The sequence below is a fragment of the Eptesicus fuscus genome, chromosome 23 (genome assembly GCF_027574615.1).
Source record: "Eptesicus fuscus isolate TK198812 chromosome 23, DD_ASM_mEF_20220401, whole genome shotgun sequence".
Classification (NCBI taxonomy): domain Eukaryota; kingdom Metazoa; phylum Chordata; class Mammalia; order Chiroptera; family Vespertilionidae; genus Eptesicus; species Eptesicus fuscus.
Genome location: NC_072495.1, coordinates 26,823,307 through 26,849,451, shown reverse-complemented (window position 1 = coordinate 26,849,451; position 26,145 = coordinate 26,823,307). Strand labels below are relative to the sequence as shown.

General features: G+C 62.6%; 2 protein-coding genes across 2 annotated transcripts in view; both read right to left on the bottom strand.

Annotated features, from left to right (window-relative positions):
* Positions 1-2,212, bottom strand: part of BCR (BCR activator of RhoGEF and GTPase) — a 71,713-nt gene extending 69,501 nt beyond the window's left edge. Inside the window, exon 1 of the mRNA XM_054712661.1 lies at positions 787-2,212. Coding sequence (XP_054568636.1) covers positions 787-2,098 — 1,312 coding nt within the window. The 5' untranslated portion in view covers positions 2,099-2,212. The remainder of the gene's footprint in view (positions 1-786) is intronic.
* A 7,767-nt stretch (positions 2,213-9,979) lies between these two features.
* On the bottom strand, positions 9,980-25,723 carry RAB36 (RAB36, member RAS oncogene family). The gene is made up of 10 exons (XM_054712698.1): positions 25,645-25,723; positions 22,368-22,459; positions 16,471-16,536; positions 15,770-15,871; positions 14,505-14,569; positions 13,092-13,147; positions 12,350-12,427; positions 11,982-12,072; positions 10,521-10,640; positions 9,980-10,091 (listed from the first exon to the last, which is right to left on the bottom strand). The coding sequence occupies exons 1-10, from the start codon at positions 25,711-25,713 to the stop codon at positions 10,027-10,029; spliced, it is 804 nt and encodes a 267-aa protein (XP_054568673.1). The 5' UTR covers positions 25,714-25,723; the 3' UTR covers positions 9,980-10,026.
* Positions 25,724-26,145: the final 422 nt, after the last annotated feature.

Sequence of the window (26,145 nt, the reverse complement as noted above, 5' to 3'; positions counted from 1 at the left end):
CACGATCCCGTCGATTTCATCTCAGGGTCGGGGCCAGGCCGCGCACTGGGAGCCGAACAGAAGCACCAGTGAGCGCTGGTCCTGGGGGCGCCCAGGAGGCAGGAGCCCAGCGAGTGAGTAACGATGGGTGAAGCCTCCCACCAGAGCCGGGCAGATGGGAACGGGTGTGGCTCTCCACCCCCACTCCCACCCCCTTGGTGTTCGGGGGCCCACTGAGTCAGAGCTACCTGTCACCTCACTTCCTCCTAATTTGCATCTTCACCTGCTGTGACTTGACTGGGGCTGCCGGCTGGCTGGAGAGCGAACCCTACACTGGCATGGCCTGGGAGCAGCGAGCGCATCTAGGGTTCCCCAAACGTGTCATGTAACTCTTCCAGGACAGGAACTGGGGGGACGCCCGACACACAGATCAACCCTGGATAAAAGCATCTGATCCAGACGGCCGAGAAGAAACCCTCTTTATAGGGTTCCCGCGCCTAGGGGAGCAGGGAGATGACTGCCCAGAGCATCCTGGGACCAACGCACACACACCGCCCACTCCTCCCACCCCAACCCCATTCCCAACACCGGGAACCTGCCCTGCGGAGGAGGGCGGGGATGGTCTGTCCAGGCGCAGGGACCCGCAGGAACCCTTCCGGTCCTCAGCAGGACGGACATTCCCTCCAACAGCACCTCCCTGTGCCTCACCTCCGACATCACCCCCTTTCCTAGTCCCTCCTGCAGGCTCCATCGTTCCTGGCCAGGGGGGCCGGGGTGAGCCCCCCCTCAGACGGCGGAGGTACCCACCTGCATCTCCGGGGAAGGCGCTGTCCCCATCACTGGGCCAGATCTGCCCGGTCTTGCGGACTCCCACGATGGTGGCCTCCGACACCACGACGGGGCCCTGGCGGTGGCGCTTGGGGCACTGCGGCGTCGGGGGGCTGCTGCTGTCCAGGGACTGCTGCGAGTTCTGCGAGGGCGAGCGGCTCTTGTCGCGGAACAGGCGGTAGGTGGTGGGGCTCGGGGACACGCGGCCGGACTGGCCGGAGGAGAAGTCCTCCTCGCTGGACGTGAGGTTCTCGTTGGAGCTGCAGTCCGGCGTGTAGCCGCCGCCGCTGTCCTCGAAGCTGCGAGGGGAGTAGGAGCGGCGGGGCCAGGTCAGGCGCTTCTCCTGCTCCGAGGTGCTCTGGCTGCGCAGGAGGGGGCCCCTGCCCTCGCCCTCCCCCATCAGGCCCCCGACGTAGATGCTCTGGTAGGGCTGGTGCTCCAGGGGGGGCCAGGGGGGCCTGCCGCCGCCGCCGCCGCCGTTGGTGTGGATCAGGTTGTCCTTGAGGAAGCGGGGGTTCAGCTCGGCGTCCTCGTAGTCGCCGTCGAGGCCGCAGGGGCTCTCCGAGGGGCGGCCCCGGTGGTGCGAGGGCCGGGGCGCGTCCCCGCCGCCGCCGGCGCCCAGCTGGGACCTCTTGCGCTCCAGCTGCATGGCCTGGCTGCCCAGCGAGCTGATGCGCTCCGACACCTCTTTGTCGTTGACCTTGACCAGGCCGCGCTCGTGGTGGAACTCGACGTTCACGTAGAAGGGCTTCTCGGCGGCGTCGGCCGCCCCGGGCTGGCCCGGGCCCTTGCGGATCCTCTCGAAGGTGGACCGGAGCGCCGCCACGCTGGTGGGGGGCCCCCGGTCGTCCCGGTCGGCAGGAGCGGCGGCCACCCCGGGCCGGCGGGCGGACGCGGGCCTGGCCTTGCTCGGGGACCCCTCTCCGTCGGGCCGGGCCTCGGGCTGCTGCTCCTCCTCCTCCGCGGGCGGCGGGTCGGCGCCGTCGGCGGGCGCGGGCGGCGGGCGCGGGGCGGGCGCGCGGGGCTCGGCGGCGCCGTCGGGGGGCTGCGCGGCGCGGCGGAAGCCCCAGCGCTGCCGGTCGTAGCTCTTCTTCTCCTTGGCCAGCAGCGTCTGCAGGTAGATCATGCGGAAGCGCTCCTGGTTCACCTCCTGCTCCAGGCGCCGGATGGAGGCCTTGCAGCGCTCCAGCTCCTGCTCGATGTCGCCCACCGAGCGCAGCTCCATGCGCGGCGGCTCCGAGTCCGGGAACTGCGCCTTCCACGCCTCGGCGAAGCCCACCGGGTCCACCATGGCGCGGCCGCTCTCACCTGCGCCGCCCGGCTGCGCGCGGGGCCCGGCTCAGCGGCGGCGCGGCGGCCTCGCCAGGCCCGGCCCGGGGCGCCCGGCGACCCCCATGGCCCCGCGCAGCGGCGGCGGCGGCGGCGGCGGCGCGCGAACAATGCCCGCCCCCTCCCGGCGGCAGGTGAGGCGGCGGCTCGGCTCCCCGGGAGGCGCGGGGCGGGGCGCGCCGGGGGTGGGGGGACGGGCGCGCGCGGGCGGGGGGTGGGGGGGTGCGGGCTGCGCGCTCGGCTATTGTGTGCGGGGCGGCTCCGCGCGGGGCGGGACCGAGCTGCCTCCGCGGGGCCGGGAGCCGCTAGTCCGTGGCTGCCGCCCGCGCGCCCCTCTCCGCTCGCCGCCGCGCCGCCTGCGTCCGGGCTGCCGCCGCCTCCCCGGCGCTGCGCTGCGCTCCGCCCGGCCGCTCCGGCCGCACTCCGCCCGGCCCGCACTCGGCGCCGCAGGAAGGGGAGGGCCGGGGGGCGGTGGCAGCGGCGGCTGACGGAGCCGGGCGGGCCTCTTAAAGGGGCCGCGCCGTGGCGCCCGTGGAGGGGCGGGGAGAGGGTGGGGGCCGGGAGGCCTCTCCCACCGCGAGCCCCGGCCCTCCTGGTCCCCGCGCTGGGCTGGAAGCAGGCCCGGCGGCGAACCTGCGTCCAACCCCGAGGCCCTCCTGCACCCCCGGGCCGGGCACACCTGGACCCTCATTTCCCAGGCCCCCGGCCACTCCTCAGCCTTGGGGTGGAGCTGGGAGGGCTGGGGTGGAGGCAGGTCACTCATTCCGGAAGGGCCAGCAGCCCCTGTGTGCCAGGCTGGGCTGGGTGATGAAGCAACAGCTGCCAAACAGGATCGTCACAGAGATCATCAACAGGAACTTCCCCCCAGGCCACGCAACACCCACATCTCCCTTCCCTCGGTCCTGTTCCAGATGTTTGCCCGCCCCCCCTCCCCATCTCTCCTGAGCTCCAGAGGCCGGTGGAGTGTCCCCCGAATTGCCTGACTCTGAACTTGTCTGCCTAGTCTTCCTCTGGGGTACAGGCCTCCACTGTGACCCGCAGGGCAGGGCTGGGCTGCAGACAGGACCGCCCAGGCGAGCAGTGAAACAGCATCTTTTCTCCTGCCCCAGGGACGCCCCGAGACTTTAGGCCACACGCGGCAGAGAGCACAGAGCGGGGAGTGCGATGGGGCAAAGGAAAATACCCCGAACCAGCCCGCTGGGCGAGGGGGAAGGAAACAGGATGGGTCAGCTGGAGAGCTGGGCGTGAGTCCCCGCCTGGGTGTTGGCATGAGAGCCAGGGTGCCTGCCTCCCCCACTGCTGTCCCTGCTGGGCGTGAGGGGGTATCTTTTTGTATATATATTGTTTTTGTTGACTTTTAGAGAGAGAGGAAGGGAGAGGAATAGAGAGATAGACACATCGATGAGAGAGGAACATCATCGATGGGCTGCCTCCTGCACGTACCCCCACTGAGGATTGAGCCCGCAACCTGGGCATGTGCTCAGATCAGGAATCGAACCGACGACCTCCTGGTTCCTGGACCCACGCTCAACCCACTGAGCCACCCCGGCCGGGCTGTGAGGGGTTCTCTTGCCCTCCCCCCAGTTCCAGGGCCACCCAGGTGAGATACCCTGATGTCTAAGTGGGAGCCCAGGGCCAGGGCCCCGCTGCCTGACGAGGGTTCGGCTCACCCCCCAACAGGCTCTGTGGCCTGGGCAGCTCCCTCCCCTTCTCGGAGCCGGTCTGGTCCTCCTACGTGAGATGCTGTGACGCTGTCTGTAAGCACGCACGGGACCCACCGGAAACACACCTGGGTAAAGGCACGCCGTGTTCCTTCCGTTCCTTGTTCCTTGTTAAGGAGGCCAAGAGAGTCACCTGAGAACCCTTGGGGCTGACTTCCAGGCGCAGCTCCCTGCTGCCCTCTGCAGGCCTCTCCGCCGTCCTGCCTGCAGGGCCGGGCAAGGCAAGGCTGACACCTCAGTGGTGCTCACGTCCTCGGTGACCTCATCTTTGAAATGGGTATAATTGGAACGGACTGACTGCGGTCTGAGGGGAAGGGGGTGGGGGGCACTGGATGAAAGAAGGTGAAGGGATTCGCCAAAAAGCATATACAGGGTGTCCCCACAACATGTACACTCCGCTTTAACAGCTGGTAACTCACTGAATTTTCACTCCTTTTCAGGTTTAACTGATTTGAAATAATGGGTGAAGCCAGACTAAGCTTTGAACAAAGAAAATGTACCCACTAGACTGTGTATGGGGATACATAAGAGATACACGTTTTACAGTACAAAACCGGCAACTGTTGACGAGTTGAAGGAGCACAAATACCGAACAAAATTATTTTTAAAATATATATATATTTTTATTGATTTCAGAGAGTAAGGGAGAGGGAGAGAGAGATAGAAACATCAATGATGAGACAGAATCATGGATCGGCTGCCTCCTGCACGCCCCACACTGGGGATCGAGCCTGCAACCCAGGCCTGTGCCCTGACCGTGTTCAGAGGTTGATGCTCAACCACGGAGCCACGCAAGCCGGGGTCAAGTTCACTTTAAACCTGTATGGTTTCGTGAACCAATGTCATCGCAAAATATGCAATTAAATTAAAATAAAATGGGTAGAATGAGTCCTGACCTCGCCGGGGGTGCTGCCTTCGCTGCTGGCAGGCTCAGGCCCCCCGGCAAGTGGCCAGGCTTAGGCCCCGGGCCCTGGCGGTCAGCAGAGAGGATCCCCAAGCCACAAGCTGCCTTTTCCCTGCTGATGGGCCCCTCGGCTTCCAGGGGGGGTTGTGGGGTCACCAGGGGCAGTATAATGACCACCTGGGAGACAAGAGGATACCTGGAGGGGGGGTGGGGGGGGGGACTTCAGCCATCCCTGAGCACTGAGGTCTTCCCTCCTCGGGTTTGCAGGCTCCAGCTCAGCCCTACTTGGAATATTGTACACCGGTGGTCGGCAAACTCATGAGTCCACAGAGCCAAATATCAACAGGACGACGATTGAAATTCCTTTGGAGAGCCAGATTTTTTAAACTTAAACTTCTTCTAACGCCACTTCTTCAACATAGACTCGCCCGGGCCGTGGTATTTTGTGGAAGAGCCACACTCAAGGGGCCAAGGAGCCGCATGTGGCTCGCGAGCCGCGGTTTGCCGACCACTGTTGTAGACAGAAGCAGATGTAGTTCCCAGACCCTGCAGATGTGTAGTTGGGGTTTGCGGCTCTTCTCTCGCCAAATGGCTTGTCGTTGAACTCAAGGACACAGCCAGATAGCGGCTATCTCCCCGCGGGACAGCTTCTTCCGACCCAAGGACACCCCTCCCATCCTCAGCCCTCTTTCTGAACGCGCTCCCGCCTGGCTCTCTGGTGCTTTCCTGCAAAGCTTATCACCCATCCCTTCCGGGGAGGGAGGGGAGGAAGGGGAGGGAGGAAGGGGAGGGAGGGGAGGGAGGACGGAGGAGGAAAGTGGGGCCCAGACACTGTGTGGTTCCCCATCTGCTGTCTGTCCCCAGCTGGATCTAAACTCCGGAGTACAGAGATCTGTCTCTCTTGTGACCCATGACTCCCCGCCCCCCACCCCCCTTAGCCAGGGCTGGTGAATGCGGAAGCTGACGTGGGTGGCCCCAGGGAGAGAGGTGCACGTGTGTGTGGGAGGAATGGATAAGGCAAACAGAGCCAGGCCGTGGCAGAGGGCTGTGTGCCATGTGGGCGCCCAGGGGGAGGCGGAGTCTGAGGGAGGTTTGCCAGGGGAGGTGACACCTGAGCTGGTCCTAGGACGAGGAACAGAAAGGCAGGGACAGGAAGACTAAGAAGTTCTAGGTGAGTTTAAGGAGCATCTAGGTTAAAATGCGGATTAGCTGTCAACCGGTTAAAAATGCGGATTTTGTAATCAAAGAAAACATGATAATTTCAAGAGAAACATCAAAAGTGCTTTCTTCAAAGTAATGTCCATCGCTAGCTACACATTTCCCCCATCTTTCAGGTCATTTGTGGGTACCGTCCCAATAGAACTTTTCTTGTTTTGAGGCAGACCATTCAGAGACCCCATTTCCCACTTCTTCGTACATTTCGTTCTGAACACGTGGTCATCTGAAGGAGCAAGGTCTGGTGAACACGGCGGGTGGGTTAATACTTCCCAGGCAAGATCTTTTAATATGTCTTTAACTGGTTTTGTGCGTTTGGGATTCTCAAAATAAATCCACTTTTCATCGCCAGTCATAATTCAATGCAAAAAAGACTTTCTTTCGTGCCGTTGAAGCAGCATTTTACTGGTGACTTTTCAGTTTTCCATTTGTCTTTCATTCAGTTGATGTGGCACCCATTTTCCTTCCTTTAAGATCTTTCCCATTGCTTGTAAACGGTCGGAAATTGTTTGCTGAGCAACGTTTAATCTTTCTGGGAGTTGTTTTTGAGTTTGACACGCATCTTCATCCAATAATGCTGGTCATTGTTGGTCTTCAAACTTTTTCGGTTGACCTGGACGTTCTTTGTCTTTCACGTCGAAATCATCACTTTTAAAGTGTTTAAACCAGCGCTCACAAGTATCTTGAGATGGAGCATGTTCACCATAAGCTTCCCGAACTATACGATCACTTTCAGCAGCACTTTTCTTCAAAATAATCAATTAAAACTTCCTGCAAATGCTCTTTGGCGCGAAATTCGACATTTTTACATGTAAAAATATCAGAAACTTTGACATATGAGGGTTTGAAGCTTGTTGTCAATACAACAAAATAGCCCACATATCAAATCGCATCTATATCAGCATATGTGTAACTCCATCTATTGAAAAAAATCCGCACCATTAACCGGTCCACCTGGCAGAGTCACCTGGACTTCAGGGCTCAGATGCACCCAGCTCTCACTAGCTGCCCAGCCTGGGGCGAGGGACCCCATCGACGTCCCATCGACGAGACTTCCACCCTCACAACCACCATCGGGGCAGGAGGCAGGGGGAGGTGCCGGAGCCCAGCGGCCTGAGCCCCAGGAAGCCGCTCCTGCCGTGTGTCACAGGCGGGTGGTCCGCGTGGCGTTGTAAGGATGGCGGGGCTTTCTGCCTGGAGGCCCCCGTGAGCCCCCGAGAGCTGAGGCTTTTCCATGTTCCTCCCGACCCTGTCAGTACCCCCATCCCCACCCGCTTTGGGGGTCAGAGGCCAGAGCAGGACTCCCTCCAAGGAGGAGGTCCACACGACCCCCATCTGTCATCTGTCAGCCCCCATCCATCACCTGCCGGCCCGGGAGCTGCAGGCAAGATCTGAAAACGGGGCGATCGATACAGCTGTTCTCGTCGCTGTGCTGGACAGTCCCCCGGCGGGGCACCTCCTCCAGGCTCCCGCCTCCCGCCTCCCGCCGGGGTGGGGAGTGGGTCTCCCCAGGACTTCCTGGGCCCAGGGCTCCGTGTGAGGGAGGGTGTGGGCCTTTCCTCCTAGGCCCCCTCGGCTGCAACTTGCCCGCCTTCTGCAGAATCAATTATTGACGAGGCCCTGGCAGTCGGGTGTCCCCGGGGAGGGTTCTGGCTGCTCCCTCCCCCTCTCCCGCCTTCATGAGGGGGGAGGGGGCGGGCAGGGACAGGATGAGCCTGTTCTGAAGGCATCGCCACGGAGGCGGTCCAGGCCGCAGAGGCCAGAGCACCCTCAGGCCAGGGCAGGGCACTCAGCTGGGGGACCAGGGAGCCCGGGGCTGCTTTGCTTCCCGGAGGACTGAGTGGGAGGCCAGCTGATCAAAGGGCCGCGCCAGACTGAGCTCCCAGAGCCGCCTGGGCCGCAGGCTCGGACAGGTGGCCGGTGGCCCTGGTGCTGGGAGGCCTCTGGGTGCGGCCGGAGTCCGGGAAGGGGCTGCTCTGCCTGGAAGGAGGCGGCATGACCGGCGCAGTTCCAGCCCGCCGACCAGCCTCCCTCTGGGGAGGGCCGCCATATGGGAGGTGACATCGGGGCCAGAGCAGATGGCAGGGCAGCCCCGGAGCTGCGGGAGGGGGTCTTGTCTCAGGGCAGTGGCCGAAGCCTTGGGCTCCCTGGGTGGCAGCCCCCCATCTCCAGGAGCCCTTCTGCGTCAGAAGCAGGGGCCCCTCTCTGAGCTGGCCCTGCCCCCACCTTCTCCCGTCCCTGCCCTGGGCCTCCCTCTGCAGCCCCCACAGCCGGCAGCGCCTAGCTCCCCTCCCGCGGCCTCTCCCTGGTTCACTGATTCTTACTCGTGTGAATGAGTGACCATGTGACTGCAACTGATCATCTCTTCTCACGTCCCAGCTCTTAGGTCTCCCTGCTCGGGGCACCCTGGGTCCCTCTGAGAGCGAGGTTTGCCGGGAGGGCTCCCAGCCCCGCCCCGAGACGGAATGGAAGGGGGATGGACCGGGGCCTCTGCTCCCCCCAGAGGCGCAGGCAGGGCTGGGAGGAGGTGCAGCAGGCAGGCGCCGGGACGTGATTAAGGGGCGCAGGTCGGAGTGAGGACCGGGTGCCTCAGGGCATCAAGGACGCGAGCGGCCAGGCAGTGTGCCGACGGGTCGTCTGGTTAAACAGCACACGCCCGGCTGTGCTCGGCAGGACCCGCCCCGAAGTAACCCTCCAGCTGCGCACAGCCCTTCCCTCCCAGGAGCGCCCCCACTGGCGGGACCTCACTCTGCACGCAGAGCTCTGGACTGTCGTTCTGTTTGACGATCAGCACGCATTCCCTTTAAGAGTGATGTTTACAAAGGATTTTATATCGTCTTTAAAAAGAGAAAGCTAAAATAAAATAAAATAAAATAAAATAAAATAAAAAAAATAAAAAAGAGAAAGCTAAAAGTGCGGCCAAGGGGAGATAGGCAGAGAAAGACGCCCGTGTTCGCCCCCAGCGACGTGGGGCGGTCGTCCGGAGCACCGGTAACGGGCGGGCCCTGCCCGGGTGCTGGGTGGGCGGCACTCCTGGGCTGTGGTGGGTGGGGCGTTAGTAGCCCCCCTGGGGGAGCACCCCAGGGCATGGGGAGGGCGTGGCTCTGGGCAGGAGCTGGGCTGGGGCTGGGACTGAGTGTGCAGGAGGCTGGGCAGACGGGCACGCTGACTCTGGGGGACCTCCGGTGTCCTCCCAAGACCCGTGGGTGCCGTCGCAAAGGCCCTGAGAGGCGAGTGCGGGCATTTTCTCATTCCCAGGCCTTTCCCGTGCAGGCCGGAGGGAGAGAGGGCAGCAGGGGCAGAGCGGGCACTACCGAGCCGGGGCAGAGCGGGCAGTGCCGAGCTCAGGGGACGTAGCAGCGAGCCACCGGGGCAGCTGGGCAGGCTTTTCCCTGCAGCCCAGTGGGGAGCCTGGCTGCCGGGTGGGCCGGAGGGTAGGGGCGGCCTGTTCTGCTGGCCTTGCCCACGGACCAGAGGGCAGGACCGGGCCCCAGGAGGAGCCAGAGAGGCCTTCTCACCTGCCCTCCTCCAGAGAGCAGGGGCCCACGAGAGAGGCAGGCCCCCGGGGACCCTGCACGGCTCTGGCAGAGGGACACGGGACGGGAGACCCAGAAGTGCGAGTCCTGCGCGAAGGGAAGTCCCAGGCAGGGCGGCGGGCGGTCCTCGTGTGCCGACTCCGCCAGGCCCTGCTCACCCAGGAGCGGCTGAGGGCGTGTGCGGTGCTGACGTGTGCTGGGGCCGCGGACACACGTGTGCTGAGGGCCGCGGGCACACGTGTGCTGAGTCTGCAGTCTGAGGTTTCTCAGGGCCGGCCGACAGGTGAGTCTGTAGGTGAGCCTGGCCTTCCAGATGGCACCACGGTGCCCCACAGTCGGGCAGTGCGGGCCCCGGGCCGCCAGTGAGGGCTCTCCTGCCAGAGGGGGTGGGAGCGCGGGAGTGGTGCGTGGACAGATCCGTCGCAGAGTTCAGGCTCCACGTCCCCCCTCCGCAGTCTCAGATGGCGCTGCCCACGCGTGTGTCGGGACTGGAGGCCTCGGACACAGACCCCAGCTAACAGCAGCCCAGGCCCGAGGGCCTCTCGCTCCCCTGGGTCTCAGGGGGACTGCCCTCCATCCCTGGAAGGAGAGGAGAGGAGAGGAGAGTCACTCGGCATCAACCAGGGACCTGCAGGGACACTGGACGGGCCCCCACCCGATGCCCTCTGGTGACGGCTGGTCAGAGGTCAGAGGTCAGAGGCCTCAGGGCCTCTCATTCAAGGCCGGGCACGGGCACACATTCCAGGTGATGGGCAAAGGTAGGAACCAGGAGAGCCACAGCCAGGACACACCGTGGAGCCTGGTGCCCAGCCTGCTCGTGGGGAGACTGCCAGGCGGACAGGGGAGCAGGGAGGGGTCTGAGCGGGCAGGCGGGTCTGGGAGGCAGTGGGCCCGGGTCAGAGTGACGGGAGAAAGGACGACCCGAGGGGGTGGGAGGTGGAGGTGGATTTGAGGCCACAGCCTGCCCCCGGCGCCCCCCCATCCCCCCCACGCGCGGCCTGTACGCACGGATGAGGTCTCCGTCGCCGACCTGGAGCGGGCAGCCGCTCCTCCTCTCCAGGGCCTGCAGCACCGACTGCTCGAACGCCAGGGCGGCCACGCGGCTGAAGAAGGCCGCCACGTTCTCCCCTGCGAGCCCACGAGGCAGTGTGAGCCCGCCCGCCTCTGGGGTGGGGGCTGGGACCGTGCGGTGCGGGGACTGGCCGCCTGCCCCGCAGCTGCCCCAGATCTCTGCCCCTGGGCTCCCCACAGTCTATGCGTCCAGCCAACGGGCGCTGAGCCCCCCTGCGGCCCGGCGTGGGGACCTGGGGAGGGTCCTGCTCTCCTGTAACCTGGGAGCACCTGTCCAGGGCGCAGCTGGGAGGACTGGCACGGGCTGCCAGCCCCACGCGGAGCCCTGTGAGTCCTCCTCCAGGTGGAGGCTGCCCTCCCGGGCACAGGACGGGGGTCCAGGCCCCTCACACTACCCCGTGCAGCCAACAGCCTGTCCGACGGCACAGGGTCACTCTGCTTGGCCCCGGGGCCCTCGGTAAGCCTGCCGCCCCTCTGGTGAGAGGGAGGGTCCTCCCAGGGCACGGGGTGCCATCAGGAAGGAGCAGAGGGCACCAGGCCTGGGCGCTGCCTCCCCCGTCCCTGGCCCGTGTCTGCGCTGGCCCCTCACCAGGGCAAGGACCACCGTGCGGTGTCATTCCTGACCCCCAGGCCCTCTCTGCGCCAGGCGCTCACCACACCTTATTTCATTCCGGGCCCCAGCAGCCTGCGCTTTCCGAGTCTGTCCTTAGCTCTGCGGCAATGTCGAATTTTTCTCGGTGAACACATGGCTTTCGCAATTTCAAACACGCTTTCCCATTAAAAATAAAAAGATGGACAGCATCCCCGCTTCCCAGACACAGACCCTGAGGCTCAGGGACGCTGGGAACGTTGCCGGGACCACGGTGAGCAGTGGCCCCGGGGGAAGGCGGCTCAGGGCCCGGCGCCGGATCCGGGGGGATCTGGCTGAGGCTGGAGGCCGTGAGCGAGGTTTCCTGTCTCCCACGATGACACCCAGGGGAGGGAGGGAGCCCCCGTTACTGGGCCCTTCTGTGTGCCAGGCAGTATCTCCCCCTTCCCCCCGCCCCCGGGCACCCACAGGCTGCGGGCAGGGCCCTGCAGTGGTTACGGTGAGGCCTGGGTTCCAATCCTAGACCTGGCACTGCCGCCCCGGGACCCTGGAAGCCACTTCCCAGGGACAGAGTGACCTGCTCAGAGGGTCAGAGGTCGCTATTCCCGTGGCCCATGGGCAGGTCCAGTCTCCCCGAGAGAGGAGGCTGCTCAGGCAACAGGAGGCCCTGCGCGGCCTCAGCACAGCCGGCTGCGACGCGGGCACTCAACGGGCTGCGTGAGCCTCCCGCCGGCCGAGCCCACACGCGTAGCCCCGAGCCCACCACGCGTAGCCCCGTGCCCACCACGCGTAGCCCCGTGCCCACTCACCCGTCTTCGCCGACACCGACCAGTACTCGGCCTGCATCTCGTTGGCCAGGTGCACGGCCTCCCCCTCCGCCTGCTCACACGCCGCCCTGGACTGGGGAAGTGGCCCTTCTAGGAGGCGCGGGGAGGGGGGGGGGCAGGGGGGGGCTGCTGCCTCCCACTGGGCCTCCTTCCCATCTCACCCTGGGCAGGGCGGGCCCAGGGCAGGGGTGAGACCCCAGCAGCGCCCCCTGAGAGGAGCACCCCTAACTTTCAGGTCCCGGGTCTGAGGCCTTCAGATCCTCATCTAACCACGCCAGGCCCCCTCCATCCCGGGCTTGGGCTGCAAGCAGATACATTTCCCGGGGAACCCCCCCCCCCCCCCGGCTCACCAGAAGGTCCTTCTTGGTTCCCACGAGGAATACGAAGCAGGAGCCCGGCTCGTTCTCCCTCAGCGCGTCCTCCAGCCACTGCCTGGGACGCACGGGGGTTGGGGGGACCGGCTGAGAGACAGCCCCCCGACCCAGAGAGGCCTGAGGAAGGCCAGGGGTGGGTGCAGACCCGGCCGCCTGGGCGGGAGACTGAGCTGGGAGGGTGCCTGGGCCCAGGGGGCTGAGAAGGCTCCGGGCCGAGGCCGGAAGGGCCTGGCTGGACCACGGGGGGCGGGGGGCCCAGGAGCACCGGCCAGGGGCGGAGGAGACCCCGTCTCGGCCGGGGCTCTGCCAGCTGGGGTGACCCTGCACTGTCATGAGCTGGGATGCTCACCCGGCCCCCCAGGGTTTGGAGATGCGAGATGTGAGCACCCACAGGTGGGAGGGGCAGGGACCCGATCCCGGTCCCAGACGGCAGGTGCCAGGCACGTCCCTCCGACAGGACTGGCCACGTAGTTGGCAGGCTCGGGGACAGGAACCGACGCGGCCCTTCGTCCAACAAGGCGGCTTTCCAGATGCCACGGGCGAGCACCGGAGCCAGCGCAGGCCGCGCACCGAGCCGGCCTCACGTCGGCGTGCGGGGCACGTCTCGAGGGCTAACAAGAGCCTGGCCAGCGAGCTGCTCCCTCGCACCTGCCACTGGGGCCCTGCTCAGGGGCCCCGATTGGGGAGCCCAGGGGACCAGGGGCTGCAGGTGCCAGACTTGCCTGGTGTGGCCCAGGGTCTGCACATCCGTGAGGTCAAAGGCCGTGATGATCACTGCGCATGTGGGGGAAAGCCAAGAGCTGGTCAGCGACGGGGGAGGCGACAGGGCGTGGCAAGGGGGGCCCTTCAGTCGGCTCCCTGCTCCCCAGGAACTGCCGGGGTGGCCCCCAGGCACTCAGCTCTGGCCCCCACATGGAGGCCAGGAAGGAGTCACCCCGTGGCTGCCCCTGGTGACCCACCCCCAGCGGTGCAGCCACCGTGGGGGATCCCCTGAGGCCCGATGCCCTTGGGGCTCCTGAGTTCCATCTCCCCTCCGCCGCGCAGCTAAGGGAGCCGGCGGGCGAGGGCCTTCGCTGCCGAGGCCGCTTCCCCACCTGGGAGAGGCGAGGACAGGCCTCCGGCTGCGGGGTGCTGGGAGGCTTAACCAGAGCAGCTATTCTAAAGCTCGTGGTTCAGGGCCTGATGCAGGCGACTCAGGACCGGTGGCAGCTGTTAAGAGCAATTAGCACCCTGGCCGGCTCGGCTCAGTGGATAGAGCGTTGTTGGCCCGAGGACTGAAGGGTCCCGGGTTCGGTTCCGGTCAAGTGCATGTACCTCGGTTGCAGGCTCAATCCCGGCCCTGGTCATGGCCGTGTGGGAGGCAACCAATCAATGTGTCTCTCTCTGTCTCCCCTCTCTCTTCTACTCTCCAAAAATCCGTGGGAAATACCCTCGGGTGAGGACTAACCACAACAACAAAAAGCCCCGCTGGTTTGGCTCAGTGGATAGAGCGTCGGCCTGCAGACTGAAGGGTCCCGGGTTCGATTCCGGTCAAGGGCACAGGCCCGGGTTGTGGGCTCCATCCCCAGTAGGGGTCGTGCAAGAGGCAGCCGGTCAATGATTCTCTCTCATCATGGATGTTTCTATCTCTCCTCCCTCTTCCTTCCTCTCTGAAATCAATAAAGAAATATATTTAAAAAAAACAACAACAACAAATAAATAACAGGCAGTTTGTGAGCTTAAACCACCAGCTTTGGAGAAATAACTGATGGGGGAGCAGGGAGGGCAGGGAGATGCAGCCCCGCCCTCAGCTCCTCCCATTGCTGGCCCAGCCTCCCGCCCGAGTCAGCACGGCTCTCTGGGGGCTCTGGGCACGTGTCTCCCTTGCACCTCTTTCTGAGCTGACACTGGGGCCGAGACTCCCAGGGAGCCCCATCCCCACAGGGTCCCCACAGGGTCCCCACAGGGTTCCCACAGGATCCCCACAGGGTGTGAAGGCTGAGGCCAACCCAGGCCCCGAGGACTGGCCAGGGGTTCCTCAGTGCTTCTTGGGGACGGAGTTGGCGCTGCCTGGAGGGCCTGCTGAGCCTGGCGGGGAGCCCTCAGGTGCATGACGGTGAGGGCCCCGCCGTTGCCGTCACCGGCTGCTCACCCTGGGCGCCCCGGTAGTAGGCAGAGGCGATGCACTTGAACTTCTCTTGCCCTGCGGTGTCCCAGCTGTGCGGAGGCAGAGGGAGGGAGAGAGGTGGCAGGTAAGTGACTGCAGGGTCAGAGTCAGCAGGCTGGGGGCATGGGCGCAGACCCGAGGCCCACGCCGCCCAGGAAGCGCCTGCAGCCGGGCGGCCGTGCCCAGCTCCCAGAGGAGTCGGAGTTACAGCCCAGTCCCTCTGGCCGTGCCATTCTAACACAGAATATGGCCGCCCGGCCAGCATGCTCAGTGGTGAGCGTCAACCTAGGAACCAGGAGGTCACAGTTCGATTCCCGGTCAGGGCACAGGCCTGGGTTGTGGGCTCGATCCCCAGTGTGGGGCGTTCAGGAGGCAGCCGGTCCATGATTCTCTCTCATCATTGATGTCTCTCTCTCTCTCTATCTCTCTCCCCTCTCCCTTCCTCTCTGAAATCAATCAAGATATATTTTTTAAAAAGAGAGAGAAAGAATATGGCTCAGTGGATAGGACGTTGGCCTGCGGAGTAAAGGTCCCGGGTTCAATTCTGGTCAAGGGCACGTACCTGAGTTGCAGGCTTGACCCCTGGCTCTGGTCAGGGCACATGCGGGAGGCAACCTATCGATGTTTCTCTCTCTGTCGCTCCTCCTCCCTCCTACTCTCTCTAAAAAAAATCAGTGGGAAAATGTCCTCTTTGGGGTGCCACAAACAGAAAAGAGAGAGAAGAGAGAGAGAACACGCTCCGGATGCGCTCGCTCAGAAGACGGGGAGCCCTGCAGGGGCCGTGCGCGGGCCGGGCTCCCGGGCGGCTGCCCTGAGCGGAGGGGACACGCGGCTCCCAGGGGGCCAGGTTCTAACCGGCGTGGCTGTGCCTCCTGGGAGACCGATCGGTGGGCTCTGGCTCTCTGGAGAAGCCGAGCCGGGGCCCATGGGAAGGAATACAACGGATTCATGATGCCTAATGCGGCCTCCACCATCGCCTGGCACACGGGCCAGTTTGGGCCCCGTTTTCCAGATGGGAACGGGGGCTCAGAGGCCGGAAGTGACCTGCCAGAGGCCGCCTGGGTGGCCTGGCGAGTGGGGTCACGGGTGGCCAGGTGGGGAGGTGCGTGGTCCTGGGCCCTGCTGGTTCCCACGGGTCCTGGCTGAGTGCCGCTGAGATAGAGCCCATCGAGGGCGCCCTCAAAGTCCCCCCTCCACTCCCCCCACCCCCGGCCCAGGCCAGGCAGGAAATGGACTCCACAGGGACTCACATCTGGAGGCTGTAGGGCACCCCGGCAATCTCAAAGCGCTCGATCTCAAAGTCCACCCCGATGGTGGCCTTGTAGTCGTGGTCGAACACATTCTTGCAAAACCTGTGGGAGCAGGCACGTCAGCGGAGAGGCTGCGGGGACGCTTGTGACGCCCGCTGGGCGTCGCTAAGGAGGTGACAGTCCTGACACAGGCCACGGAGGACAGCCAACAAGGATTATGGGGGGGCCCGGCAGCGTGGCTCACTGGTTGAGCTTCAACCTGTGAACCAGGAGGTCACGGTTCGATTCCTGGTCAGGGCACAGGCCCGGGTGGCAGGCTCCATCCCCACCCAGTAGGGGGCGTGCAGGAGGCAGCCGACCAATGTGCTCTCACATCAGGGTTTCTCTCCCTCTCCCTCTCCCTTCTTCTCTGAAATCAACAAAGTTCTATTTAATAAAAGAGTTATGTGGGGGGAGACAGGCTGCAGCAAACACTGCAGGTCGGGGCAGAGAAAGAGAAATGGGCATCCTTACGCAGCGAGGGCGGTGAGGGCGAGCCCACGGCGCCAGGGGGACAGTGTGACCGATGCCGGGGTCCTGGGATGCCATGCTCTCGGCTGACCCCCCGCCCCCGGATTTCCTGCACCCCTTCCCCGGTGTGCTTCCGGGCAGTGCCCTCCGGGCCTCCCCGGCAACCTGGCGCTGGGCGTGGCGCCGCTCACCGGTGGATGAGGCTGGTCTTGCCCACGTGGAGGTCGCCGACGACAACCGCCTTGGAGAGGCTGAGCCTGCGGGGAAGGGGCGCGCGGCTCTCAGGCTCGGTCACAGAGCATCTCCCCACACTCAGTCCTCCGCCCCGCGCTCCCCGCCCGTGAGCCCCCCCCAACCCCCCACAATCCTGCATGGGGACTTTTTTTCCTTAATCCTCAGCCCAGGATACCTTTCCATTGATGTTTAGAGAGAGTGGAAAGAGAGAGAAACATCGATGTGAGAGAGACACAGCAATTGGTTGTCTCCTGCACGTCCAGACCAGGGCTGGAGCCAGGGAGGAGCCTTGACCAGAATCGAACCCAGGACCCTTCCGTCCACAGGCTGATGCTCCATCCACTGAGCCACACCGGCCAGGGCGCTGCGTGGGGGGCACTTGCTGAGACGCTCGGGGTGTCTGTGCCCTGCTCTGGAGGTGCAGGAGGGTCTGCATTTGTTCTGGGGACCCTGCTCTCCCTGGGGTGTCCTCCCGGCCGCGCTGGGCCGAGTCCCTGACGTGAGAATGAGAGTTGGGTCAGGAGAGGCTGAGGAAGCAGAGGGGGAGCCCTGGGCGGGGCCGCGGGCGAGCCGGGGGCACAGCCGGGAACCTGGGGCACACACACAGCATGGGGGTGGGGGGAGGGCGGAACCCCTGTACCTCTTACCCCCCCGCCCTGGGGCTACACGCCTGAGGGGCTCCCTCCTGCTCCCGCCAGCAGTCACTCCCTGAGGGCACACACCCGCTCCCTCGGGGCGTCTGCTGGGGCCGGCCAAGGGGACAGGGCGGGTCCTAGACAGAACGCCGTCTGCACGCCTGGAGGTACATGGCCCAGGCTCTCGGCTCCCTGCCTGCCCCCCCCCCCCCCAGAGCAGCTGCCCCCCACTCTGTGTGTCCTGCGTTCAGCAGCAGCGCTCCGGGGCTGCGGGTGGTCCTCGGGTTCCTGCAGCTCAGGCCGAAGCTCAGCGGGTACCACGGGACCGGCACTCCCCGTGCCCGCAGCCGCCAGAGGGCCCCTGCGTGCCACGTCTGCGGGGCGGCCTCTGGTCTGGGAACAGGGTGCCCCTCCCTCTGCTTCTCGGAGGAGGGAGTGAAGGCCGTCACTCTCATCCCCACCGAAGCCGCTCTGGCCATCGGACCGAACCCGCCTCCCCGTGAGCGCCTGGGAGCGGGACCGGGAGCGAGAGCGGGGCCCGCACGGCCATCTCCCACGGCTGCGTGACACCTGTGAGCTCCCCCGGCGGCGGGCTCAGCCCTCGCCCTCCTGCGAGGGATCCATCCCCACAGCAGACTCACCATCCCCGGACAGGAGGGGTGCCCCCCAGCCTGGACAGGGGGCAGGGGTTGGGGGGGGGCTTGGAGAAGGCCCCCAGGGGACCTGACACTCCACTGAGGCCTGAAGAGTAGGAAAAAACAGCCCGGCCGGCGGGGCTCAGGGGTTCAGCGTCGACCTAGGAACCGGGAGGTCACGGTTCGATTCCCGGTCAGGGCACAGGCCCGGGTTGTGGGCTCGATCCCCAGTGGGGGGCGTGCAGGAGGCAGCCGGTCCATGATTCTCTCTCATCATCGATGTTTCTTTATTTCTTATTTTTGGGTGGAGATACTTTTATAAAACCATAACAATCACATTTCAGATACAATTTCAAATTTAACTTTACTTGAATCTCACAAAAGAAAAAGAAAGTTGATGGAAATGCTGAATTCATATAAGTATTTCCTCTAGACAGGAGATACTTCCCCTCAAATATCCCTCCAAGGTTTTAAAAAGAAAAGAAACTGAGCACATTGAAGGCTGAAGTGATTATGATTTTCTCCAAGGACATGTTTCCCTGTTTGTGGGACAGACGGGCCTTTCGCTGAGAGAGGGGTTCGCTGGCCCAGCCACACGGGCATGAGCGGAAGTTCTGAAAACACGGAGGCCCTCCTGGACCCGTCAGTCACTGTCAGCCCCTGAGTCACTGTCACTCGCCCAGGGCTCCCCCGCTCTCCTGGCCGCCCCCTCCCACCGCCAGGACCAGCCCCAACCCCGTCTCCCGGGACCCAGAGCCACAGGGGGAAGGGGACCCTGGTCCCGGCTCCCAGGCCCTTCAACAGGCACCACTTGGCCCCAGGCAGCTGAGCTTCCATCTGGTTTACAAACGGCCTCGGTAAGGCTTTGTTTGCAGAAAGGCCTCCGTGTGAAACCGTGTGAAACCTGCGCAAGGTCAGCCCTCAGGCCCTCGCAAGCTTGCAAGCCCGGGATTTCCGAGAATGGAGGCCTTCCTCCCTCACACCCCAGCTCCTTGTGAAGTGGGTGCAGGGCGCAGGGGGAGCCCCAAGGGACTCAGGGAAGGTCCTCCAGTGGAGTTAGAGCCCAGCTGGGATTGGAAGGACGAGGAAGGGCATTCCGGGAGGAGGGAACTGCACGTGCGAAGGCAGGGGGGCAGGAAAGAGCCCGCCGGGACTGGGAACTGTGGGAGGGCGATGGAGCCCGGGTCCGGGAGATCTGCTGGGTGAGGTGGGGTCCCAGAACCCACTGCCGGGCCCCTCTGCCTCCTGGACCTCCTGGGCTCCCGGCTGCCTGCCCAAAAGGGGGCCTTGAAGCTGGAGAGAGGGATGAGGAAGGAGGGGCCAGCTGGGGTGTATTTTTGGATTGCTTCTAAGAAATCTCCTCCTCCTCCTCCTCCTCCTCCTCTTCCTCCTCCTCCTCCGACACCATGGCAACCAGGCAGCCGAGGGGGGGAGCTGCCTGTGAGCTGGCTGAGTTGGGGGGAGGTGGGCTGGGGGTCGGGACCTCTGCTCCCCGCTCTGAGCCTCAGTTTTGGCGTCTAGAACCTGGGCCCACAACCCGGGTGCTGGCTCCAGGAATCGGAGGCCCAGGCTGGAGGCCTGAGGGGGAAGGCCGGGAGGGGAGGGCGGGGCTGGGGCGGACCCTGCATGACCCTGCGCTGCCCACCCCTGCTGGTGCGCCCACTGCACTGTCACCGCCGAGGAGGCAGGGGGAGCCGGAGGCAGGGCCGAGGCACAGACACAGGGATGGGTCTCCCTGGGAGCCCTTCGGGGAGAGGTCTAGGGGTCTCCCCTGCCGGGGCTCAGGGCTCAGCTGTTCCAGAACCCGGTCAAAGCCCCAAAAGGAGGGTCTATTTCCTGAGGCTGCTGCTCCTATAACTACAGACTGGCCTAAACCCGTGGTCGGCAAACTGCGGCTCGCGAGCCACATGCAGCTCTCTGGCCCCTTGAGTGTGGCTCTTCCACAAAATACCACGGCCTGGGCGAGTCTGTTTTGAAGAAGTGGCGTTAGGAGAAGTTTATGTTTAAAAAATGTGGCTCTCCAAAGACATTTCAATCGTTGTACCGTTGATATTTGGCTCTATTGACTAATGAGTTTGCCGACCACTGGCCTAAACCAACAGGGACACGTGTCTCCCTATTCTGGGGCCAGAATCTGAAATTGAAACAGGAATTTTGGGGGTAAAATAGGTCAGGTTTAGGAAGTTTTGGAAATTGGGGGGGCCATGGAGGAAGCACAGGGCTGCAGAGCAGCAGCAGGTGTATTTCCAGAGAACGGGGAGCTGGGAACAGCAAAAGGTCTGTATTTACACAATAAAGAGAAGGAAGCCCGAAGGGAATGGGGAAACAATAAGGAAGGAGGGGGAGTCCCAGGTGAGATTTGACCTCTGAGCCCAGGAGTCACTAAGGGAATAGTGACCCATCAGGGGACCCCAAGGCCCCAGGCTCTGCAGCCTTCATGAGCCGCAGGGAAAAGGGACTCAGTGGGACCCTCTCCCCTCCCCGGTGGGAGTCTGTACTTGTTCTTCAATAAATCTCCACCTTTGCTTTCCACTTTCTGTCCGTGGACTCATTCTTAGATTCCGGCAGACAGACTCCGGGTTCCAGTCCAAAAATCCCGGTTCAAAATCAGGGTGTCTGGGCTGTGTCCCCTTGAAAGGCTCCAGGGGAGGGTCCTTCCTGCCTCTCCAGCTTCTGGGGGCTCCTGGCCGAATCCTTTTAATCGCCATGTGGCCCCTCCTCCATCCTCACCTGCCCACTTGTTCACATGGCCCCGCCCCCTGGTCACGTGCTCATTTACGGCTGTTCACGTGCTCACTTACGGCTGTCCACGTGGCCCCGCCCCCTTGATCACGTGCTCATTTACGGCTGTTCACGTGCTCACTTACGGCTGTTCACGTGGCCCCGCCCCCTTGATCACGTGCTCATTTACGGCTGTTCACGTGCTCACTTACGGCTGTTCACGTGGCCCCGCCCCCTCGATCACGTGCTCATTTACGGCTGTCCACGTGCTCACTTACGGCTGTTCACGTGGCCCCGCCCCCTTGATCACGTGCTCATTTACGGCTGTCCACGTGCTCACTTACGGCTGTCCACGTGGCCCCGCCCCCTTGATCACGTGCTCATTTACGGCTGTTCACGTGCTCACTTACGGCTGTTCACGTGGCCCCGCCCCCTTGATCACGTGCTCATTTACGGCTGTTCACGTGCTCACTTACGGCTGTTCACGTGGCCCCGCCCCCTTGATCACGTGCTCATTTACGGCTGTTCACGTGGCCCCGCCCCCTTGATCACGTGCTCATTTACGGCTGTTCACGTGCTCATTTACGGCTGTCCACGTGGCCCCGCCCCCTTGATCACGTGCTCACTTACGGCTGTTCACGTGGCCCCGCCCCCTTGATCACGTGCTCATTTACGGCTGTTCACGTGCTCACTTACGGCTGTTCACGTGCTCATTTACGGCTGTCCACGTGGCCCCGCCCCCTTGATCACGTGCTCACTTACGGCTGTTCACGTGCCCCCGCCCCCTTGATCACGTGCTCATTTACGGCTGTTCACGTGCTCACTTACGGCTGTTCACGTGCTCACTTACGGCTGTCCACGTGGCCCCGCCCCCTTGATCACGTGCTCACTTACGGCTGTCCACGTGGCCCCGCCCCCTTGAGGCCTTGGCTGGTCTGTTTCCGGGTGCCAGCTCCCCGGTTGCCCCTGCTCTCACTCCTGTCCGAAAACCGTGTGCGATGCCCTCTCCCCTCCGGGGCTGTGACCCCGGGACTGCGGAGGAGACGGGAGGCAGCGGCCCGGCCATTCCGCCGAGCGGTCCAGGGGCCTGAGCCTCTGGAGGCCCGAAAAGACATTGATTCGGGGTCTGCACTCCGCCGACTTCCCGCATTCGCTCCGGGCGACGTGGCTCTGCCCCGGGGCCGCCCGGTCCACGTCCCGATGCCGCCCCCCTCCTGGCAGCACCCTCCCCCCTGGGCCCCACTCAGCGCCCGGCCCCCGCGGCCTCCCCTGCGGCTCCGGGCCCGCTGAGCCCGGCCCCGCCCGTCACTGGTCCCCGGTCCTCACACCGGCCTGGGAGGGCTGACCTCAGACAGAGGGGTGCACACACCGGGTGGGCACCGCCCCCCCCCCTCACCCCACCATCCCCCTTAATGCCAGGAGCTCCGAGTCTGCTGACGTCAGCTCCGGAGGCTGCGCCTGCGCAGTGCGGCCACCAGAGGGCGGAACATGCCTCCAGGCAGCGGGATGCCCACCTGCCCCTCAGCCCCCCCCCACCCCCTCCTGCTGAAGGGAACCAGGTGTGTCTCATCACTGATGTTTCTCTCTCTCCCTTCCCCGCTGAAATCAATAAAAACATACTTAAAAAATAAAAAGCAGGAAACCAGTACAAACGGGAGGCAGATGCTGAGAGCTCAGGCTGAGAAAGCGCGGGCGGGACGAGCTGGGAAATGGTCACGTTTCCATAGGCCCATCATGCTCAGGCCTATCCCGGGCTGCACGGTGCAGTGTGGGTGTGTCACGTGTGCATTCACATGTCCACGCGTGCCCTGTGCCTCCCTGCGGCCCCCCACATCCCAGGCCTGGGCGCTGAGGGGTGCTCACCCGACGGTGCCGGTGCTCCTGCGCTGGCAGGCGGCACTGACCTGCCCGTGGAAGTGCTCCTTGAGCTGCAGGCAGGCGGCAGGCGTGTACCACTGCAGAGGCAGACAGACAGACAGACAGACAAGTGGGCACCTCGCCCCCCAAGCTGCGGCTCCATCCCCAGCCGGGCAGCGAGGCGGTGACCTGCCACCGGCCTGTCCTCCTCACCCCGCACCACGCTGGCAGCCCCTGGCTCTCCCCGGCCCTGGGTCAGGCCCAGCCCCGCTCCTGCCAGCGGCCTCAGGAGTCCAGGTCTGTCCCGAGGAGCAGCTGGGGCGGAGCCAGACCAGAGCCCAGCGGGGGCTGGAGAGCTGGGTCTCCCCGGGGGCTGTGCCCTGACTGCGGGCACGTGGCAGCTCTCCACCCCTCTGTCCTCTGGGGTGAGATGAAGGGTGGGCTATTGGGGCCCTTTGAGCTCCCAGGTCCTCCCACAGCTTGTACACAACCCCAGGCTATTTGTGTTTCTAGCACATGCACACGTGTGTGCATGGAACAGGCGCGGGAAGGCACTCCACAACGTCTGGAGGGCAGACCCGGCCTCAGGGTGGAGAAGACCTGCGTCCAGGCGTGGCTGCTGGGTGACCCTGGGCAGCTGCCTAGTGTCTCTGAATTTAAAAAATGTGTTTTTTGGATTTCCGAGAGGAAGGGAGAGGGAGAGGGAGAGAGGATCATGGACGGCTGCCTCCTGCACGCCCCCTAGTGGGGATCGAGCCCGAAACCCTGGGCCTGTGCCCTGACGGGGAATCCAACTGTGACCTCCTGGTTCACAGGTCGACGCTCACCTCCTGGGCCACACCTGTGTCTGAACTTTAACTTCCCCATCTGTAAAGCCTCAGGGGCTTGGGGGCCTGAAAGGAGATCATGTATGTGAAGCACAGAGCCAGCCTGGCACACACTAAGTGCTCACCAAGGGTTCATGGCTGTTCCGGTGCCATGACTCACGCCGCATGTACGTTTGTTTTAAAATGAGAGAAACACTTCGATGACCATTACGTTTTACTCTCAAACTGGCCACGGCTAAGCAGGGAGTGTAGCAAGGACTTGGAGAGAATGGCATCATGGGAGACTGCCGATGTGCTCTGCTCTGACGCGGCCGTGGTGGCCCGGGCCACCGGCTCTGTCCCTCGGGGCGCTGCCTGGGCCCACGGGTCCCCCGTGTCAGGGGCTTGGCCACATGCCCTCGCCCAGGTGTCTCTTCTGAGCTCCCAGGCCCTGGAATGGGCTCTGCTCTGGCCCAGGTGCCCTCTCCATGCCTCCCAGCTTCTCAAGAGGCCTGTCAGCAAGGAGCTGACCCCCCGCTTCACCTGCTTTGATTTTGGGGGTGAGTGCAGGTGGGGAAAGCTACCGGGTATACCGGTTCATGGTGCGGATTTTTCCCAATAGATGGAGTTACACATATGTTGCTATAGATGCGATTTGATATGTATGTTATTTTGTTGTATTGACAACAAGCTTCAAAACTTCATATGTCAAATTTCCTGAAGGTGTTAACATCATAGATATTTTTATGATTAAAAATGTCGATGCCAAAACCGGTTTGGCTCCATGGATAGAGCATCGGCCTGCGGACTGAAGGGTCCCAGGTTCGATTCCGGTCAAGGGCATGTACCTCGGTTTCGGGCACACCCCCAGTAGGGGGTGTGCAGGAGGCAGCTGATCGATGTTTCTAACTCTCTATCCCTCTCCCTTCCTCTCTGTAAAAAATCAATAAAATATATATTTTTTAAAAATGTCGAATTTCATGCCAAAAAAAGGGCATTTGCGGGAAGTTTTAATTCATTGTTTTGAAGAAAAGTGCTGCTGAAAGTGATCGTATACTTCGGGAAGCTTATGGTGAACATGCTCCATCTCAAGACACTTGTGAACGCTGGTTTAAACGCTTTAAAAGGGATGATTTTGATGTGAAAGACAAAGAACGTCCAGGTCAACTGAAAAAGTTGGAAGACCAACAATGACAAGCATTATTGGATGAAGATGCATGTCAAACTCAAAAACAACTCACAGAAAGATTAAACGTTGCTCAGCAAACAATTTCCGATCGTTTACAAGCAATGGAAAGATTTTAAAGGAAGGAAAATGGGTGCCACATCAACTGAATGAAAGACAAATGGAAAACCGAAAAGTCATCAGTAAAACGTTGCTTCAACGGCACGAAATAAAGTCTTTTTTGCATCGAATTGTGACTGGCGATGAAAAGTGGGTTTATTTTGAGAATCCCAAACGCACAAAATCACGGGTTGATCCAGGTCAACCATCATCGACTGCAAGGCCAAATCGCTTCAGAAAGAAGACAATGCTCTGCGTTTGGTGGGATCAGGAAGGTGTGGTGTATTAGGAGCTTCTAAAACCAGGTGAAACCGTTAGTACTGATTGATACCGACAACAAATAATCAATTTGAACCACGCTTTGATCATTAAATGGCCAGAATGGGCCAGAAGACACGGCAAAGTAATTCTGCTTCATGATGACGCACCATCACACACTTCAACACCAGGTACAGACACGTGAAAAGATCTTGCCTGGGAAGTATGAACCCACCCGCCGTGTTCACCAGACCTTGCTCCTTCAGACGACCACGTGTCCCGATCGATGGCACACGCACTGTCTGAGCGGCCCTTCAACACGGACGAAGACGTGGGAAAATGGGGTCTCTGAATGGTCTGCCTCAAAACAAGAAAAGTCCTATTGGGACGGTATCCACAAATGACCTGACAGATGGGGAAATGTGTGGCTAGCGATGGACATTACTTTGAAGAAAGCACTTTTGATGTTTCTCTTGAAATTATCATGTTGCCCTAGCTGGTTTGGTTCAGTGGATAGAGCGTTGGCCTGTGGCCTGAAAGGTCCCAGGTTGGATTCTGGTCAAGGGCACATGTCTGGGTTGTGGGCTTGACCCCCAATAGGGGGCGTGCAGGAGGCAGGCAGCAGATCAGTGGTTCTTTCTCATCATTGATGTTTCTGTCTCTCTTTCCCTCTCCCTTCCTCTCTGAAATCAATAAAATATATTTTAAAAAATTGAAATTATCATGTTTTCTTTGGTTACAAAATCCTCACTTTTAACCAGTATCCGCACTTTTAACCGGTACCCGCATTTTTTAACCAGTATGCAGATTAATTGTTAACCGGTTAAAAGTGCGGATACCGGTTAAAAGTGCGGATACCGGTTAGAAATGATATTTGTGGACACGGTGTGGGAGCGCAGTGCTCAGGTCAAGGTCTGGCCTCCGGACTCCCTACCTTAGGGAAGCTGGCGATGATGCGGTCCGGGCTCACAGGGGGCCCCAGCGGCGGCAGGGAGGCCCTCATCCTGGCGGAGAGTTCTGGAGACCCAACCCGGGGAGAGAGTCAGGGAGCTGGGCCAAGGCCTGGGGACTCGCCCGCAAGGAGACCTGGGCCTCCCCCCTGCTGCGGGGTGTCCCACCGGGAGCGGCCCCCCCTTACTGTCTGCCTGGCTGTGGGTGAGGCACACACCTCGCAGGCAGGCTGGGTGTAGGAAGTGGGATGGGGGGGGGGGTGCCCTGCTCCTAGTCTCTAAGGGAGGAAGGCTTTGGCTGGGCCAAGGGCCTTGGGGTTCAGCCCACAGGCCTGTCACCCCACCCAGGACCGGGGCCCTGACGCCTCGTCAACAGCCCGATCGCGCCTTCCTCGGCCTGCTTCCCCGCGAGGGGGGCCTTGACCCCGGCCTGTCGTCCTCGCTCGGACCCCGCTCCCCTCCGGGCGCAGCAGGGGCCGGGCCCA